The sequence below is a fragment of the Macrotis lagotis genome, chromosome 2 (genome assembly GCF_037893015.1).
Source record: "Macrotis lagotis isolate mMagLag1 chromosome 2, bilby.v1.9.chrom.fasta, whole genome shotgun sequence".
In the NCBI taxonomy this organism is placed as follows: Eukaryota; Metazoa; Chordata; class Mammalia; order Peramelemorphia; family Peramelidae; genus Macrotis; species Macrotis lagotis.
In genome coordinates this window covers 204,271,794-204,289,954 of record NC_133659.1, presented here as the reverse complement: position 1 = coordinate 204,289,954, position 18,161 = coordinate 204,271,794, and the positions used below count along the sequence as shown (strand labels likewise).

The following is an 18,161-nucleotide window of genomic DNA, read 5'->3' as shown; positions in this document are numbered from 1 at the left end:
AATATTTCTTAGTTTTCATGAAGTTATTGATTTGTTTGGTCTTTTCTAGTTTTCAGGGATTCTATTTCTTCAGTGAGGTTTACTACTTTCTTTTCTAAGTTACTTAATTCATTTAACATTTCTTTTGAGCTTTTATTTCACTTTTTCTTTTGTTTCATTCCTTCTAGGTAATCCATTTTTTTCCTTTTAATCATTGCAGCTATTGAGTTATTCTTTCCTAGAGTATCTTTTTGAATATTTGGATCTGTATTCTTTACTGTTATTAGTGCCTTTTTTTAACTCATATTTTCAGCCACAGTTCCAGAATTGGGTCTTTGTACCAGGGCCAGGCTTTGCTTCCTGTTTTGCCTTTGAATAGACTGGTCAACCCTGCTTAATTTTGAATTTTGAATTTCCAACCACTTATGTAGTCTTGCTCTTTGGATACAGAATTTTACAGGCTATGTAAATCTTTGGTTGTATTGGGAGACTTCTATCTTGTTTTGGGGTCTGACTTTTCTGTCAAGTCTCCTTTCCTGTTGCTTTTATAGGCTTCTGACTGACTTTTTTTTTTTTAAATAGCAATTCTGGGATAGACAAAGTCACTTACTGTAGATTTTCATTGAATTTCTTGGTCATTATTTGGTCTTTGCTATTTTAGGTTTTTGCTGGAGTAGGTATATGGGAATTGGGCTACCTGCCTCCTGAAGTCTTTCCTTTTTTCTATTTCAAATTCCATCAGACTAGTCTAAAACCTTCATCATCCCAAGCCAGGCTACTATAATAAGTAGTCTTCTAACTGGTCTCCTTGCTCAGGATTCTACCAATGTCAGATTAAGCTTCCTAAAATCAGAGTATGCCATGCATTAAAAATCTTGCTAGGGTGGCTAGGTAGCACAGTGGATAGAGCACTGGCCTTGGAGTCAGGAGTACCTGAGTTCAAATCTGGCCTGAGACACTTAATAATTACCTAGCTGTGTGGCTACTTAACCCCATTGCCTTGTAAAAAGAATTAAAGAAAAACAAAAACTTGCTTCCAGCACTTGCCTGCAGAATAAAGTTCATACTTCTTGACTTTAGAAGCTTTTCATAATTTGAGCTCTTCAACCTTACTTTCTACTCCCTAAGGAAACCCTGAATTCCAGAATAGTCTTCAGATAAGCCATGGACATTCATGTCTTTACCTCTTTGCGTGCCTTTTCTTTTTTTCTGGAATTTTTCTCTCTCTTGATCTAAATCCTATATACTCTTCCAGGTACTAAGTCCCATCTCTTTCATAAAACCTTTTCAGAGCTTCTTAGCTAGAACTGTCTCTCATTCAAGAGTGGAATTTGGGGCAGCTAGATAATAGTACATTGGATAAAGTATTGGCTCTGGAGTCAGGAGGACCTGAGTTCAAATGGATTTGAACTTCAGATACTTGATACTCACTAGCTATGTGACCTTGGACAAGTCACTTAACCCCATTGCCTTACAACATCCATTCCCCTCCAAAAAAAGAATGGAACTAGCCTTTAAAGCCTTAACCTCTGTTCTGGTATCAGATTAGACTTAAAGAAAATAACCCCAAGTTCTGTTATTAGACAACTGTATGAAATGATTGGAGAACTTCATCCTTGTTCTTATCCATCTTTAAATTAGCAGCGTTACTGCTTTATAACCTTTTAGGGCTCTTCATTGGATGATAGTGGAAGGAATTTATAAGAACATTCTACATCTGAAAAATCCTGGGTTAGTCTATGGGGACCTTAGTACTATACACAAAAAACACACCTCAAGATCAATTGAGTGTGGAAAATAGCTGTGTGGAGGAGCCCTTTCAGTAGCCCATTTCATCGGGTTGCCTAAGTAAAAATGTCACTGCACATTTCACTGTCTCTTTTCTCCCTCCATGACCCTCTTGAATTAGCACTGTTTTCGGATCATTGTTTGGAGATGAGAAGAGAATGGGGGTGGGGTTGGAAAAGAGCTGGCAAGTTCTTATGTCTGTACTGTTCCGTCAACAACACTGAGGTTGGCCTAACAGGAATCTGAATGAAAGTTTCTGAGGAGCTGGCTGCTTCAGAGTGTTGGGCCTCCCTGCTAAGGTCCTTGGGACAGGGCTTTTGTGTTTCTTGACAGTCCCTTTTGAGCCAGTTCCTCTGAGGTTTTTTGGCTGTCCCCTCTTTAAAGAGGCCCTGATGCTGCTAGCTTAAGAGGTAGCTTTCCAATTGGCAGCTTTCCCCAGGGGAGTCCAGGTTTTGAGACCCAGAACAGAGTCTGAATTCCCAGGTCCCTTTCTGAATTTGCCATCAATATTCAGAGTATCATCAGGGTCTCTTTCTGTGCCTTGGTGTCTGCATCTGTTCTGAGCAGGTTGATTGGGAATATTTTGTATATACTTTAATTCTGTTGAAAGGTTCCTTAGGAAAAGGTATCATTCTATACCCAATTATTCTCTTTGTTGTTTGAAATTAACCTCCCCTCACTTTGTGTCAAAGAGAATTCTGCTTTACTAGGGACTTCTCTGGTCTATTTGTCTTCATAAACTATGGTGTCTCAATCAAACACTAGGAACAATTGAAATGAGGACTTTTTGCTCCCTTTAGTCCTCAACCCACATTGAGCCCTGAAGACAATATTACATCATTCTCTCCTTCAGCTTCCTCTCTGATCAGTGACATTTAGTTGGTGACAGGCATGGTGGATTCTATTGTTCTGCTGTTGCCTAATCTCCTTAGCAGCTAGTAAATGCTGAGGTCTGGTCAGGTGGGAGAAACAGTACTACCCGGGGGCACCTCACAGGGAAACCCAGAGTAAAACTGTTGTATACAAAGCCATCAATATATACAGGCTGAAAAAACAGTTCTCTTTTGTGGAAAGGAGTAAGTAATTTCTAAAGCCCTGCAGCATAGGGGTTTCCATGCTGCGTGTGTGTGCTGCATGAGAATCATGTAGGTAAGGTATTTTGTTAATTCCTGAACAGTCTGCCACAGGACAGCCTGGGTAGCTAGGTGGCACAGTGGATAGAGAGCATAGGGCCTAGAGTTGGAAGACTTGAGGTCAAATCTCACCTCAGATACCTACTAGCTATAGGACTCTAGTCAAATCAGTTTATTCAGTTTGCCTCAATTTCCTCATCTATAAGGAAAATTGCAAGCCACTCCAGTATTTTTGGCAATCAGGGCACAAATAATCAAACTGACTGAAAAACAACTGCTCTAGGAACTGTCCATCCTTGACATTGTAGACTCCAGAGAACAATTAAATGGGAATGGCAAAATCCTCAAGTAGACCAAAGCATATGAATTTATTTTGAGTCCTGTACTAGGTCCCCCTGAGAGTCTTCAAAGTTCTTCAAACTAAGGATGACTTGCTATCAAGCCAGATTTCCCCACTCCCCTCAATTAGGATAAGCACATCCTGGTGTGACTTGCTGATGTTAAAGCTCAGTTGATTGGAGGAAGAGGCTCAGAAATATCTAGGGGTAAGGGTGGTGAGTACTCTTCATTTTCACATAATACCAGTCTACTTTACCAGGTAATTGGTAGTGTCAGATCAAATCTGTCAGCAAAAACTTCTGGGTCCTTGGCTATCCTATAGCTCTCTAACCTATTTTTGTTAAGTCTTTATTGAATGCTGTCTACCAAACTACCAAATTGAGGGAAGAGTTAACTGTGATAGTATATGTTTTCCAGCAAACTGGGGCTTTGTGGGAGATGAGTTGGCAGAATCTAATGATATAAGAATAAGTAAAAGTTCACATCATCACCCCTTGAGTACTTAGACCTCTACTCCACCCTCTCCTTTTCCCTGATCTTTCATATTCCATCTAGATATCAGCCCCTATGCCACAGATGTCGATCCCATTCCTTGCCTCAAGGAACTTAGTGTAGGACTAACTGTTTCAAGACAGGTTACTAGGAAAGGAACTGGAATGAAGGCACTGTACTAATCAGGAACAGTCTGTCTCACTGACCTCTCTGTTCCTATCTGGGTGTGTGGGAACCATGTACAAGTTAACCTCATGTTACTTATTGACTTCTTAACCCAGAAAACTGAATGTATCATGGAAGCAGCTGGGGATAGTGGAAAGCTTGTTGGATTTGTAGTCAGGAGACACAGATTTTGCCATTTGCTATCCTTTGTGACTTTGGGAAAATCATTTACCCTTACTATATGCCTCAGTTTCCTCAGTTGCACAATGGGAAGATTTATTCTAAATAACTTCAAAGCTCACTTCTGGCTCTAAATCTATTTTATATGATTTCTTCCTCTTCCCCCCCCCCCCCCACTCCCTTTATATTTTCCCAGGTGAGATGACTGAGATATAGTCATTAGGGCTTGTACATGTGAAAGAGGACCCTCTCGCTGGGTCCTTACCACATTCTTCTGGGCATGCCTGCTGCACTTTGGAGCCATGGACCTGAAGAAACACCAGGTAGGCCTTCATTGCCTTGAAGTTCTTTCTTTGCCTCTGTGGATCACTGCCTCCCCTTAATCCTTCAAGTTGACTTCTATTTATTTTACATTTTAGGACTTGAATCCTTAATTTGTAAGGAATAGAGAAGGTTCTTATACTTATAACATGATTATTATATGATGATTGTGTTGGGGAGCAGTGGTGGGATGTTATATTACATGGTTGGAAAGAAGAGAGGTGGAGATAGATAAATGAGGTGGAATTAGTTGACAGGATGCATAAAGGTGTGCTAGGGTTTCTGATTATGATTCTGATTAGAGCTCAGAGAAACTACTTATAGCTCTTGCTTGGGTTAGCAATTTGGATTGTTTTGATCTTTACTAGGGCCTTGTCATTTGATTCATATGAGTTTGGTTGACCTCCACATGTGGCACCTCTCTTTGTAGAGAGAATAATCATATAAAGATAGGGATAATGCAGGGCACCATTCAAATTCAGTTTGTAACTTTGTTAACTGGTAAAAATCAGCCTGGCTGGTGGCAAGGATTTTCAATGTAGTGTTTCATTTTATGCCCACTTTAGAATAATCTTGTTTATGCCATTGACAATAATGATGGATGGAGGGCTATTTGTGAATAGCTCCTAGAGATTCTTTGTTCTCTTTGTCAGGAAGGGGATTCCAGAACCAGGAATTTCCTCTCAAGGGTGTTGCTCTGAACCTGTCTCTCTCTGTCTTTTTTTTAATCTAGTCAGTTGCCAAACTTAATTTAATCTTGGTATTCTTTTGTTTTTGTTTTCTTAATATTTTATTTTTTCCAATTACATGTAAAAACATTTGCTTTTTAAAATTTTGAGTTCCAAATTCTCTCCCTTATTCTCCTCGCTTTCATTGAGAAGTCAAGCAATTTGATGTGCAGTCATGCAAAACATATTTCCACATTACTCATGTTGTGAAAAAAACAGACAAAAAACCCAAATAAAAATAAAGTAAAAAATAGCTCTTTTGCTATGTATTCAGATTCTATTAGTTTTTTTCTCTGAAGATATACAGTATTTCTCATTATAGTCCTTCAGAATTATCTTGGATTATTGCATTGCTTGAGAATGACTAAGTTATTCACAATTGAACTATATTGTACAATATTGCCTTTACTGTGTACAGTATTCTCTTGTTTCTGCTCACTTCATGTTCTATCAGTTCATGTAAGTCTACATTTTTCTGAAAGCATCCTGCTCATCATTTCTTATAGCACAATAGTATTCCAATAACAGTCGTATTCCATAGCTTGTTCATCCATTCCCTGACTGATGGGCATTCTTTCAATTTCCAATTCTCTGCCACCACTAAAAGAGCTGATATATTTTTTGTATGTATAGGGTTTTTTCCTTTTTTTATCTTTTTTGGAATACAGACATAGTAGTGATATTGCTCAGTCAATGAACTTATGTCTTGATAAAGTGTACTGTTCAGTTTCTCCCAATGAGAGTAAAACACAACCAGTTTTCTACTTGTTTTTTTTTTTTTTTTTGGTCTGGTACATGTTTAAGCAACAGAAAGGCAGGTGAAAACTAGGACATCATGGACTAAGAGAGTTAAAAAAGGGACCTAGTTATTTGAGTTACAGGGCTGATGCTAATAGGCAGTAAAGTCTGCTCAGTGGGGGAGGAGATATATGTCTGCCCATTTTCTGTGCCAGTAGTATTCTAGCTGACTGCTAGGTCATCTCATCTATAGAAGTATATATACTTTTATAGATCTATAGCCCATCCCTGACTCTGATGTGAGAAGAAAATACTGCCTTCTGGCTTGACCCTGATGATGAAACACCATTTCCTGTTGTAATGGGGATCAAAGTTCTGAGATCCACTGTCCAAGTCCAAGAAGAATTTGAGGGCTCATCTCTGGGAAGTTCTTTACTCATGTTTCCTGTCCTCCTCCTTCCCTTCCTGAGCTATTGAGGTCTGGGTGGGTATTATTAGGACACAGTACCTGAATCATTAGCCACTCAACTTATTGAGTGTATGCTCTATTTGAGACACTGTGCTATCACTGAGCAGTCAGAGGAACTTAAAGTCTAGTCGAGGATCCAGGGAAAATACAGAAACAGACCAATAACAATACTTGTTCAAGTTAGCATGTGCTAAATAAAGGAATGAAAAAATCAGAGAGAATTCATAAAAGGGATTTTTCATGGAAAGGGCAGGACTTGAGCCTGGGCCTTGAAAAACAGGCTAGATTTATGAGCCTGGATTGGGTATGAGTATGTGGGGGATGGAAGAGAGGACATTTCAGAAGGTGGCATGAGCAGAATTATAGAGATAAGATTGTCCCATGTTTGGATAAAAATTAGTAAACCAGTTGGATTAAAGCAGAAGATTTGAGGGGCGGCTAGGTGGTGTAGTGGATAAAGCACTGGCCTTGGAGTTAGGAGTACCTGGGTTCAAATCCAGTCTCAGACACTTAATAATTACCTAGCTGTGTGGCCTTGGGCAAGCCACTTAACCCCATTTGCCTTGCAAAAAAAAAAACAAACCTAAAAAAAAAAAAGCAGAAGATTTGTGTAGGGAAGTAGTGGGAAATACATTTAGAGAGGTGGGTAATAGCCAAATTGTGGAGACCAAACTAAGGAGTTTGGCCTTTAAATGGCTGATGATGGAATTTTTCTGTTCTCTTCCTCTTCTGGCTGGAAAATTATAATTTATATTTGCTGGGGCCAGATCCGGACTTCTGAGCACAGAGTGGGAAATCAATCTTCTTCAGCCTCTGTGGTGTTGGAAATTCAGGAGACTGGCCTGATTGTGATTAGTAGTTGGGTAGCTTTTCTGCTGGCTATAGAACCAAAGATCAGCTTGGTTGATAACAGGCTGATTTCCTGACCCCTGACTTTCCTCCTTATTTCTCTAGCTTATACCCAATCTCTAGTCGTGTCTCCCTGTATCCGATTCCCTTTTCTGAAGCCCACAGTCTGAATCCTGTAATAGGGGCAGTCTAAACTCCTGCCTCTTAGAATTAGTGCCAGATTTCAACTGCTCAGAAATGGAGGGTATGGCTTGCCATGCATGACACGATGCTGTATCACTGGTCGAGCCTAGGACTAGAGAGGTTTCCTTCTTGGGTAACATCACATAGTACCGAGGGTTTAACTGGCCATCTCTACAGCTGTGTCTCTTTAAATGAGTAATACCACTATGTGGTCAGCCTCAGCAGCAGACGAATTTGGGCTTCGTGGTTTGGGAGTATCAGACAGGCCTCCTGTGGGCTGGCTCCTTCAACTGCTGCCAGATTGCATAAACAGAAGTTATCTGAATAGGGAGCTGTTCCTGCCCTTCCCTTTGCCCTCTGAGTGGGGAGGGTTGGAACCTCACTAGGCTTCACATGGCTCATTAGGCCAGTGGGTTTGCCTGAGGCCCTACCTGGAGCTATGTTCAGAAGGGGGAGGGGAGAGACCAGCTTGAGTTATAACAAGATTCTTTCTTCCCTCCTGTGGTATGAAACAGTGTCGTCTAGGAAACGGAGTGCCCTAGAGAAAGATGCTCAGGCTCATTTTCTTTCACTCTTCTGTCTGTCTCCCCTTTTCAATTGAGGCCATTCTGATGAAGCTTTAGGTTCTTTTATCTATCAGTTCTCTCTGTTTTCTGAGATATTACCTGAAAAAGGCATCTGGGACCACCTCTTCCTATGATATATCCTTTTCATCTCTTCTTCCCCTACATCTCCTTCCTCCCTCTCCCTGAATTAAAGCTTTTTTTAATATCACATTCATTTCTGAATATATCCTTATCTCCCACTCAACAACTCATTTCTTGTAACATAGATTTTAAAAAAAAGAGAAAAAAAAAGACAAGTTGGTTTTATAAAACCAACCAATACTATGTTTGTTGGTAATATGCAATATTTTACACCCAACAATTATGAGCTTGCAACAGATGTGTGTTGTTCTAGGGTCACTCTTTGATAGATGTCTATATATGTTTATAATGTATGTGTGTTTATTTGTTGTGTGCTGCAAGAATGATCACTTTCATAAAACCAGGGCTCAGAAAGCTTCTAGATCTTAGGAAATGATTTGTTTAATTCAGTTAGCTGATCAGTGTGAGTCTGGAGGTAAAAGAGTCTGGTTATCCTTTAGGAGAGTCCCCTATATCTAGCAGTGACCCTCCAAGCTTGCCTCATTCTGCATTTTAGATTTGCTATCAGGTTCTTTCCTTTAAGCTTGGCTCAGCATAAAGACAGTCACTACTTCTACCTGAGCTGTATGTCCCAAGGCATATCATTCAAAGCTTCGGTTTCCTCATCTATAAAATGAGAATAACAATACTTGTACTACCAGTTTCACTGGTTGTTGAGAGGAAGTTCTTTATGTATTTAAAACACTATAAATGTGAGTTGTGATGATTACCACCTGGAAGGAAAGTATGGGAGAAGGGAAACAACCTAGTGTGGAGTGCCAAGAGGACTTTCATCTAAGCTGGAATTTTGACTTTCCCCTTCTTTGTGGTGTGCTTACATCATTTAGTTTCTTGACTCATCTAGGCCTAAAGTTCTGTTTTTCAACTTCCACTGTCCAAATCATTTCTGGTTGAGGATAGCCTATAGCTATCCTCCCTCCCCACTCCAATCTTCTTTTTCTTTTTACTGGAAGTGTTGCTATTAAAATTCTGCATTGCCATTGTCTCTTCCTTGCTCCAGTTCTGGCAATAGGAAAGTCACTAGAGCAGTCTTCTATGGGAAGTTCCCACTGCCTCCCCCTTTTTTCTTACCTTTCCAAATGCCTCAGAGGTAATGGAATAAATGGTCCAGAAAGCTACCCCTTGGGGAACTGGAGACAGAATCTGGCTCTTGTAGCATCCAGCAGGGCTGTTTTTCTTGATCTCAGTTTCTGTGGTGCTTGTTTGTTAACTCCTTTCTCGAGCCATATCATCTTCTGACCATATACTTTCCCCTCTCCTGAGATAGGTGGCTCAATTCTAGTGGTTTCATAAGACAAATGGGCCAAGCTCCTTATTATCTGGCTGAACACTGTATAAACTTTATCCTCACTATTCTCAATCTCCTCCCTCCTTTTCCTCTCTATTCTGCCTCCCACCCTCCCTCTTACCGCTGCTGCTGTTGCTGCTGCTGCCTCCTCCCTCCCAGAATCTTCAGCGTGACTGGAAATAGGCTGAATTAATCAGCAGATTGGAGCAGCTCCTGATTCTCTGCAGCCCTGGGCTTCTTGATCATATTTTCTCTGGCGTTCTTGGTCGGTGGGTCTATCTGTCTGTCTCTCCCCTCTTCCTCTCTCCTTCTTTCTTCCCCCTTCTTTCCTCTTCCCTCCTTCATCTCTCTCTCTCCCCCCATCTCATTTTTCTCTCCTCTCCTTCATCCTTCTCCCTCTCTTGTCTCTCTATTCCTCTTGTCTCTCTCCCTTTCCCCCTTTTCCTCCTCTCCTTTTCTCTGTCCTCTAACTCTTTTTCTGTCTCTCTTTAAGGACAGTATTGGAAATTGTTTTATTTAACTCTTGATTACTCAGGCCTTATCCTCGATGCTCTTTAAACAGGCAGATCTATGGATGCCCCATCAGGGCAAGTCCAGCAAAGTGAGTATGCCACATTGGTTTTTATATTTCTGTTGAAAATGACTTGTCCCCTGTTTTCTGATCATCTTAAGGTCTGGGAATATTTCAAGGGTCCTGAGAGTCTTATCTAGAATAGTTTCAGGTGGTCCAGAGGCCATTGAGGCCTTTAGCAACGTACTAGGGCTTCCCAGACAGAAACTGCTGGTGTGTTCATGAGCTGATTGGAGGAGATAGAGGAAAGTCTAAATGACCCAACCCCAAGAATAGCGAAAATCTGGACAACATCCACTCTAGCCTACCTGAGTGATGTCTCTTTGAAGGGAGACAGCACCAGGGAAATTCAGGAGGCATCAAGTACAGACCTCCTTATGGCCAAGGGCATAGAGAGATAGATAATGTAGGATGTAGGGATATCCTCATGTCTTCCTGTACTTTGTAGGCTCTGGAAAATAGAAGGAAAGAGATGAGAGAAAATGCTAGATTTAGGATAAGAAAGGATTGAGAGAGAAGAGAACTGTAGACTCAGTGCTGTTCCCCTACTTTTAGCTTTAGATGGAGTTTATTTGTAAGTTGCTAAAAACCAGAAGATTTTTTTTTTTGTTTGTCATAACTGTTTCTAAAAAAGTATTTTGAATTAGGAAATAATCAGCAAATGTGGGTGTTGAAGTATGTAAAGGCCAGAAAAAGATTGTATATAAAACCATTAATTTCTTATGTACAGCTTTAAAATATACACATATGTAAATTTAATGTGACAGTACTAATATTGTTCTACTTATCAGTGTCCTTTATTTTAAAAATGTTTCATTGATAATTTTTTTCTTTCATTTTTGTCTCCTCTCTCTTCTTACCTTATAAAAGCCCTTCTTTTTTTTTTTAACAAATAATTGTGAACTAACAAAATAAATATGCATTGAATTGGTCATGTCTGAAAATGTAGGTTTCCTTCTGCACCTATAACCCATTACCTCTCCACCAAATAGTGGAAAGCTTGTATCATTTTAAGTCTTCTGGAATCATGAATGATCATTTCACAGGGATCTTGATTTTCAACATTACTTTACAAATTTTGATTATTTCATAATTAGTTCTCCTGGTTCAACTTAATCTGCATACAGTTCATACAGAATCCATTCCTTTTTTCCATTTTTTGTTACATAATATTATATTCATAAATCATAATTTGTTCACTTATTTCCTAATTAATGGACATCTACTTTTCTAGGTCTTTACTATAACAAAGTATTGCTATGATAATTTTAGTACATGTGGATCTTTTCCTTATATTTTTATCATGTATTTAACATCTAATTGTGGTATTACTGGGACAAAGGACATACACAGCTTAGTGACTTTCAGGGTATAGTTCCAAATTGCTTTCCAGAATTCAATTCATTTTTCCACCAAGAATTCATTCGTGTGCTCATTTTTTTTTTTTTAGGTTTTTGCAAGGCAATGGGTTTAAGTGGCTTGCCCAAGGCCACACAGCTAGGTAATTATTAAGTGTCTGAGGTCGGATTTGAACTCAGGTACTCCTGACTCCAGGGCCAGTGCTCTATCCACTGCGCCACCTAGCCACCCTCCTTTTTTTTTTAATGTGCTCATTTTCTTACAACTCCTCCAATAATCAACATTTTACTTTTTTGTCTCTTTTGTTGTAGTTTTTTGTTTTGTTTTGTCTTTTAATTCTTGTGGATCAGTGGTGTTAAATGACTTGCCCAAGGTCAGATAGCTAATAAATATTAAATATCAAGTGTCTGAGTTCAGATTTGAACTCAAGTCCTCCTGACTTCAGGGATGGTGCTTTATTCACTATGCCACCTAGCTGCCCCCATATCATAGAGTTTTAAATTGCACCTTAAGTCCATCACAATTCTGAGAGGAGATACATAGCATTCTTTGGTCAGTATTCTAGAGCAGGATTTGGAAGGCAAACTGTGGCCCTGCCATATTGTACAGCCTTGAACAAAGAATGATTTTTATCTTTGAAAATCAAATTTTTATTGTTTTGGTCCTTGGCCTATAGTATGCCTAACTGTGCTTGAGTCTTGTTTGGTCATTGCATAGACCAGAACTCTTAAGTCTTTCAAAGTTATTGGTTTTTTTATGATGTTTTTTCTATATAAATTGTTTTCTTGGTTCTTTTCCCAGGTTTTTCCCAAACCGACCTATTCATCATTTATTTTTAATTGATATTTTATTTTATTTTTCCATTTACATGCTATGGGAGTTTTGTTTTTTTTTTAACATTCATCCATTTGCAAGTTTATAAGTTAATACATTTTTCTACCACCCTCCCTTCCCTCCCCCTCTCCTTGGCAGAGAACAGTCTGATAAAAGTTGTTCATGTGCATTTTTTTAACATATTTATATATTCATCCTTTTATGTAAGAGGAATTAGAACTAAGGAAAAGAAAACCATGAAATAGGAAGGAAAAATATAAGAGAAGTTTTTAAAAAGTGAACATAGTATACATTTAGATTCTATGGTTTTTGCTTGTTTGTTTGTTTTCCTTTGGAAGTAGATAGCAATATCTATAAGAAAACTCCCAGGGTTGTCCTAAATCTCTGAACTACTGCATCCATCATAGTTGATCAACTCACAATGTGGTTGGTTTTTTTATTATTAAATATTTTATTTATTTTGAGTTTTACAATTTTTCCCCTAATCTTACTTCCCTCCCCCCACCCCCGCAGAAAGCAATTTCTCAGTCTTTACATTGCTTCCATGTTGTACATTGATCCAGATTGAGAAAGAAATCATATCCCTAAGGAAGAAACATAAAATATAAGAGATAACAAGATCAGACAATAAGATATCAGTTTTTTTTTTCTAAAAAGGAAACAGTCCTTGGACTTTGTTCAAACTCCATAGTTCTTTATCTGGATACAGATGGTATTCTCCATGGCAGACAGCCCCAAATTGTCCCTGATTGTTGCACTGATGAAATGAGTAAGTCCATCAAGGTTGATCATCACCCCCATGTTGCTGTTAGGGTGTACAGTATTTTTCTCACAATGTGATTGTTTTAAGGTGTACAATGTTCTCTTGGTTCTGCTTCCTTCGCTCAGCATCAGTTCATGTAATTCTTTCCATGCTTCTCTAAAATCTGACCATGCATGATTTCTTATAGAACAGTAGAACTCTATAGCATTCATATATCATAACTTGTTCAGCCATTCCCCAATTGATGGACATTCACTCAATTTCCAATTCTTTGCCCCATTTAAAAAAGCTGCTATAAATATTTTTGAACATGTGGGACTTTTTCCATTTTTTTTTATTGGTTATAGGCCTAGTGTTTCTGGATCAAAGGGTATGATCAGTTTTATTGTTTTTTGGTTTAGTTCTAGACCATTCTTCATTTCTTTCAGCAAAATAATATTCCATTAAATTCATATGGCGTAATTTCTTTATCTATCCCTCCAATTGATTGTTATCGCCTTTGTTTCCAGCTACCACAAAAGGAACTAAATATTTTTGTACTGATATATATTTTTCTTCAAAATATTTTTGTACTTTTTCCTTTTTTTGATCTTTATGGGATAGTGGAATTGTTGAGTCAAAGAGTATGCTTAGTTTACTGACATTTGGGGTATCTCTCAGCAGGTAGATTCTTCCTATTTTCACTTTGCCTTCTACTAATAATGAATCTAGGCAATTTTCTTTTTATGATTTTTTTGAATACATTCAGGTTTTTTTTTTTTGTTCTATTTTGGTTTTCAGAGGCTATAATTCTTATATTTTTTTTTGCAAGGCAATGGGGTTAAGTGGCTTGCCCAAGGCCACACAGCTAGGTAATTATTAAGTGTCTGAGACCGGATTTGAACCCAGGTACTCCTGACTCCAAGGCCGGTGCTTTATCCACTACGCCACCTAGCCGCCCCGAATTCTTACGTTTCTTTTACCTATTTTCAGGGTCTGTTGTGTTTGATAGAGGGTACCTTTTATTTACCCTTTTTCCCCCCCTGTCTTTTCACTCTATTCTGTTTTTTCATCTCCAACTGCCTATTGAACATTTTGAACTAAATGTCTCTTAAAATGGAGACCTCTTAAGCTCAATGTGTCCCAAACTTATATTTCTCCAGCAAACTTATCTTCTTGTTTTTATATTTCTCAGTCAGGAATTGTTTTCAGCCTCTGGGGTAGCCCTCATAGACCCCAGTGAGATATTGAAGATCATGTGGATCTTAGACTTTCTGTGTATCACCCATTCCTGCCTCCATCCTTCCCCCCCATGCTGGACCTATCTCCTTCTTTGTCTCCCAGTACAATGAGGAGTCCACAGCTAGACTGGCCTGCCTATTCAGTGACCTATGCTTTAGGAAGGTTTGTATCTGAGATCTGAGATCTCTATATCTGGATCTCTCTGCTTCTCCTCTTCTGGACCAGTAGGGTTCAGGCCCTGAACAATTCCAATTAGGAGGTGATCTGCCTGGTGGAGAGGGGATTTGTAAGGCCAAACGAAGTCTTCAACTTGTCATTCTCATCTCAAGCAGCAGGTGGAAGGCTAGGGAGCTTGGAGATTCTTGGTTGTTTCTGTTCTGTCACTGAGCCAGGCTGTCCTGCTCTAACTCTTTCAGAGATAGCAATCGTGATGTTGACCATGGGGGCCATGAATATGTTTAAGGGTCCTAGGAAAGGGAATTATTTATTTCCTGAGAGAATTAACATGCCTGGCAGTTCTATTTCTGCTGGGAGCAATGATGCTGCCCCTGGGTTACTTCAGCCCTGAAACATGGGCTGCTGTTCCAGAAACTTGTCTTTTGGTTCATACATTATACCAGCTATAACTGACCATTCTGCTCCTCTTGATCCCCAAGACCCACCAGAGTCCACCTCCTGGACACAGGGCTGAGATGGAGAGGATTCTGAACCAGGGAATCTCTTGAGAGCCTCTCTCATGTCATTGTCTCTCTTCACTGCAGCTGGATTCTCTCAAGCAGAGCCTCATCTAAATCTCTTGATTTTTTTCCATTTGAGCACAAATGATACAACAGAAGATTGGGGAGAGAGGAAGTTGGTTTAAACTGAAAAGTGTCAGTGTGATTAGAGCAATTGTGGTAGAACAGTTAGTTCATAGATCCTCCTTTCCAATCATCCATTTTCTCCAATACTGTTTCTAAGGGGCTGAACAGAGGATTTGAGGTTTCTTTGGAACTGGTGACCAAGGTGGACTGCATGGAGAAGATCTTGTCCAAATTGAGTACTTAAAACTAGGGCATATTTTTCTGTTCCCAAATCACTTGGCCATTGGCCTCTATAAATAAGAATGGTAACCCTGGGAATGTGTTGAACCTTAGGTTGAGCTTGCAGACCCAGGTTCTTATTTTCAAAACAAATCATAGTCACTCCCTTGCTGTGGTCTCTCCAGAGGCAACTTGAAACTCTCAGGAGCCCAGACTCACACTCTGCTCTTAGAAATATCAGTAGAACTTGCCTGTCTGTTAGCAGATTGGCATTCTCTGCTGTCCCAGGTTCTCTGCTGTCCCTGGACCTTACTCTGGCCATTTGGTCACAAGTGACAAGTTTAGTTTAATCTCAGCCCTGAGACTAGTACTATGCATGTGATACATTAGAAGGAGAAACAGGCAAAAATAAGAGGAAGTGACGAGTTGACTTGTAACAATGGAAATGCCTGCTGAAGATGGGGTGAGATATTGCCACTTAACTATTTGTGAGATACCCGCAGTTAGATGAGCTTGACTATGCTGATAGGAGAGTAAAATGAGATCTGTGGAGAGTAATTGAGCACAGAAAGCTGTGTTTTCTCCTTACCACCAGCTTGTGCATGTGGGCATTTTCTTGGGAAGGCATGTAATTATAGTGTGCCTTGTTTTTCCTTTGCTGTGTTTTTCTTAATAGCCAGTCTAGAGATTAGTGCCTCAGGCTAGACACAACAGGAGCAGGTAGGGGCATGGAGCAAACTTTCACAGATACTTTCTCTGCTTTCTGCTGAAGGCTGACTGGCCAATCTAGGGATTGGGATTGTGTCAGCCCACCACACCTAAAACAGAGGGCAAAGCAAGGTTTCTGAGGGGTTAGAGGTTTTTTTTTTAAACTGAAGATGAGGCTTTAGTCCTTGCTTTTGTTTTTTGTTTATCTGGGGTTTTTTGTTTTTTTTTTTGAAAACAGGAGATAAGCTTGACCTACAGATTTTCAATGCTGGGAAGGAATTAGAGGGAGGATCACAGTTCTATGGTCCCTAAAGAGATACAACTAGCTAGTCAGATAAGTGACTGCATGCTAGCAGCCCTGCTTGTATGGACTTTGATTTTTGTTTGCTATTTGTTGCTTTCTTTTCCTACTCTACTTGAAATCCTTTAGCTTTAACTTAGGGGTTCTCCAGTAAAATTTTAGCTCTGTAGGACATGAATGTTCTCTTCTCTCCCTTTCTTCCAGTTCATTTCTCCTGTCTTTGTCAAGTTTTCCTATTACTGATTGTTGGTGACTTCCCCTATATGATACTGTCACACTGGCCACCTTCTCTATCATTGGCCATACTTTTTCTCAACCCTGACATAATGATCCTGGAGAGAAAATCAGAACAGTCTTTGCTTGCCTCTACTTTGCTGTCATCACTCAGTAATCTTTGTTCCTTTAAGACTTCCTCAATTCAAATTTTCTGCCTAATTCAGACTCTACCACTTATCTGTCAACCCCCAAATCTTCCCCCCCCCCTTCTCAAGGAGTTTATTACCTGACTCACAATCTCTTAATTCCTGCCCTTATGCTAGAGAACATCCGTGATTCAACTTTGCAATTCCTGAACTTCCTCAACTCCCATGACTTTTCAATGTTTCCTTAGCCCACAGTACTCTTGATATCTCAAAAGGACTTCCATTTCACTAATCAAAACCTAATTCCTTAATTAGGTTATAATCTCCTAGGGCAGCTAGGTGGCACAGTGGATAAAGCACTGGCCTTGAAGTCGGGATAGGAGTTTGAATCTGATCTCAGATACTTGAGTCTTACTAGCTACCTCGCATTCAGGTTCATCTCTAGTCGTCCTGATTCATATCTGGCCACTGGACCCAGGTAACTCTGGAGGAGTAAGTGAGGCTGATGATTTGGCACAGCACCCCCCTTAACTCCAATCTAATTCATGTGTTTGTCATAGCATCACCTCCCTAATGTTGTGGTCTTCTTTGAAAATGAAGGGGGCAGGGGCAGCTAGGTGGCGTAGTGGATAAAGCACCGGCCCTGGAGTCAGGAGTACCTGGGTTCAAATCTGACCTTAGACACTTAATAATTACCTAGCCATGTGGCCTTAGGCAAACCACTTAACCCCATTGCCTTGAAAAATCTAAAAATAAAAAAAAGAAGAAAGAAAAGGAAAATAAAGGGGGCAGCTAGGTGGCACAGTGGACAGAGCACCAGCCCTGGAGTCAGGAGGACCTGAGTTCAAATGCGGCCTCAGACACTTAATAATTGCCTAATTGTGTGACCTTGGGTGAGTTACTTAATCCCAGTGCTTTAAATAAATTAAAAAAAAAAGGAAAATGAAGAACAAACATTATTATAACCTCCTATCATCCTGCATCTATTCTTCCTCATTTGACCCTTCAATTTCTCCATCCTTCAGTATGATCCTAGACCATTACCCTACTCCAACCTTAAAGCTATCTTCTATTCTTGAAGGCCTTGTTCCCTTATCCTTCATGCCTCAGCAAGTTCTAATTCTAGATTATTCTCATCATCTATCCCTCATTCCTACTCATATGCTGCTGAACATGCAGCTAGATGAAGTCTTGCTGATTGAGTCCATGATAAACTTATGTTATTTCAGCTCAGATGGGCCCTCACAGCAGCAATATGATCTAATTACTTCTCACTAATTTATTCCCTATACCCTCTTCCTGTAGAGGCTATTTAGATCTTCACTTTTCTCTTCAAATATCCCACAAAATCTCCTTTACCTTCCTCTCAACAGAGTACCTTGCTTTCTACTTTAAATAGAAAATAGATCATCTATAATATCTCCTCTTCTTTTCATCTCAAACTCCCTTGACATTCTCTCATTTTCTCCTTTATTGAAGATGAAGAGGTAACCTTTTTTCTAGCTAAGGGCCAACTCCAGTATGAGTGGCCTTGATCTCATCCTCTTTCTAATCTTTGAACTCTTCCAATCTACTGGCTCCTTCCCTGCTACCTTCAAATATGCCCACATCTCTATACTGAAAAAAACAAACAAACTTCATTTAATGACCTTCCCCTCAAA

General features: G+C 39.6%; 1 protein-coding gene across 8 annotated transcripts in view; it reads left to right on the top strand.

Annotated features, from left to right (window-relative positions):
• Window positions 1-18,161, top strand: part of TMEM94 (transmembrane protein 94) — a 50,070-nt gene that overhangs the window by 9,594 nt on the left and 22,315 nt on the right. For 2 of the 8 annotated variants that reach the window (XM_074224585.1, XM_074224582.1), the window contains exons 1-2: window positions 9,512-9,628; window positions 9,895-9,960. In XM_074224585.1, the coding sequence (XP_074080686.1) occupies window positions 9,907-9,960 (54 nt within the window). In that variant the 5' untranslated portion in view covers window positions 9,512-9,628; window positions 9,895-9,906. Of the gene's footprint in view, window positions 1-4,272; window positions 4,400-9,415; window positions 9,629-9,676; window positions 9,961-18,161 lie in introns of those variants that run through there. The other 6 variants (XM_074224581.1, XM_074224579.1, XM_074224577.1 and 3 more) reach the window with 6 other exon arrangements.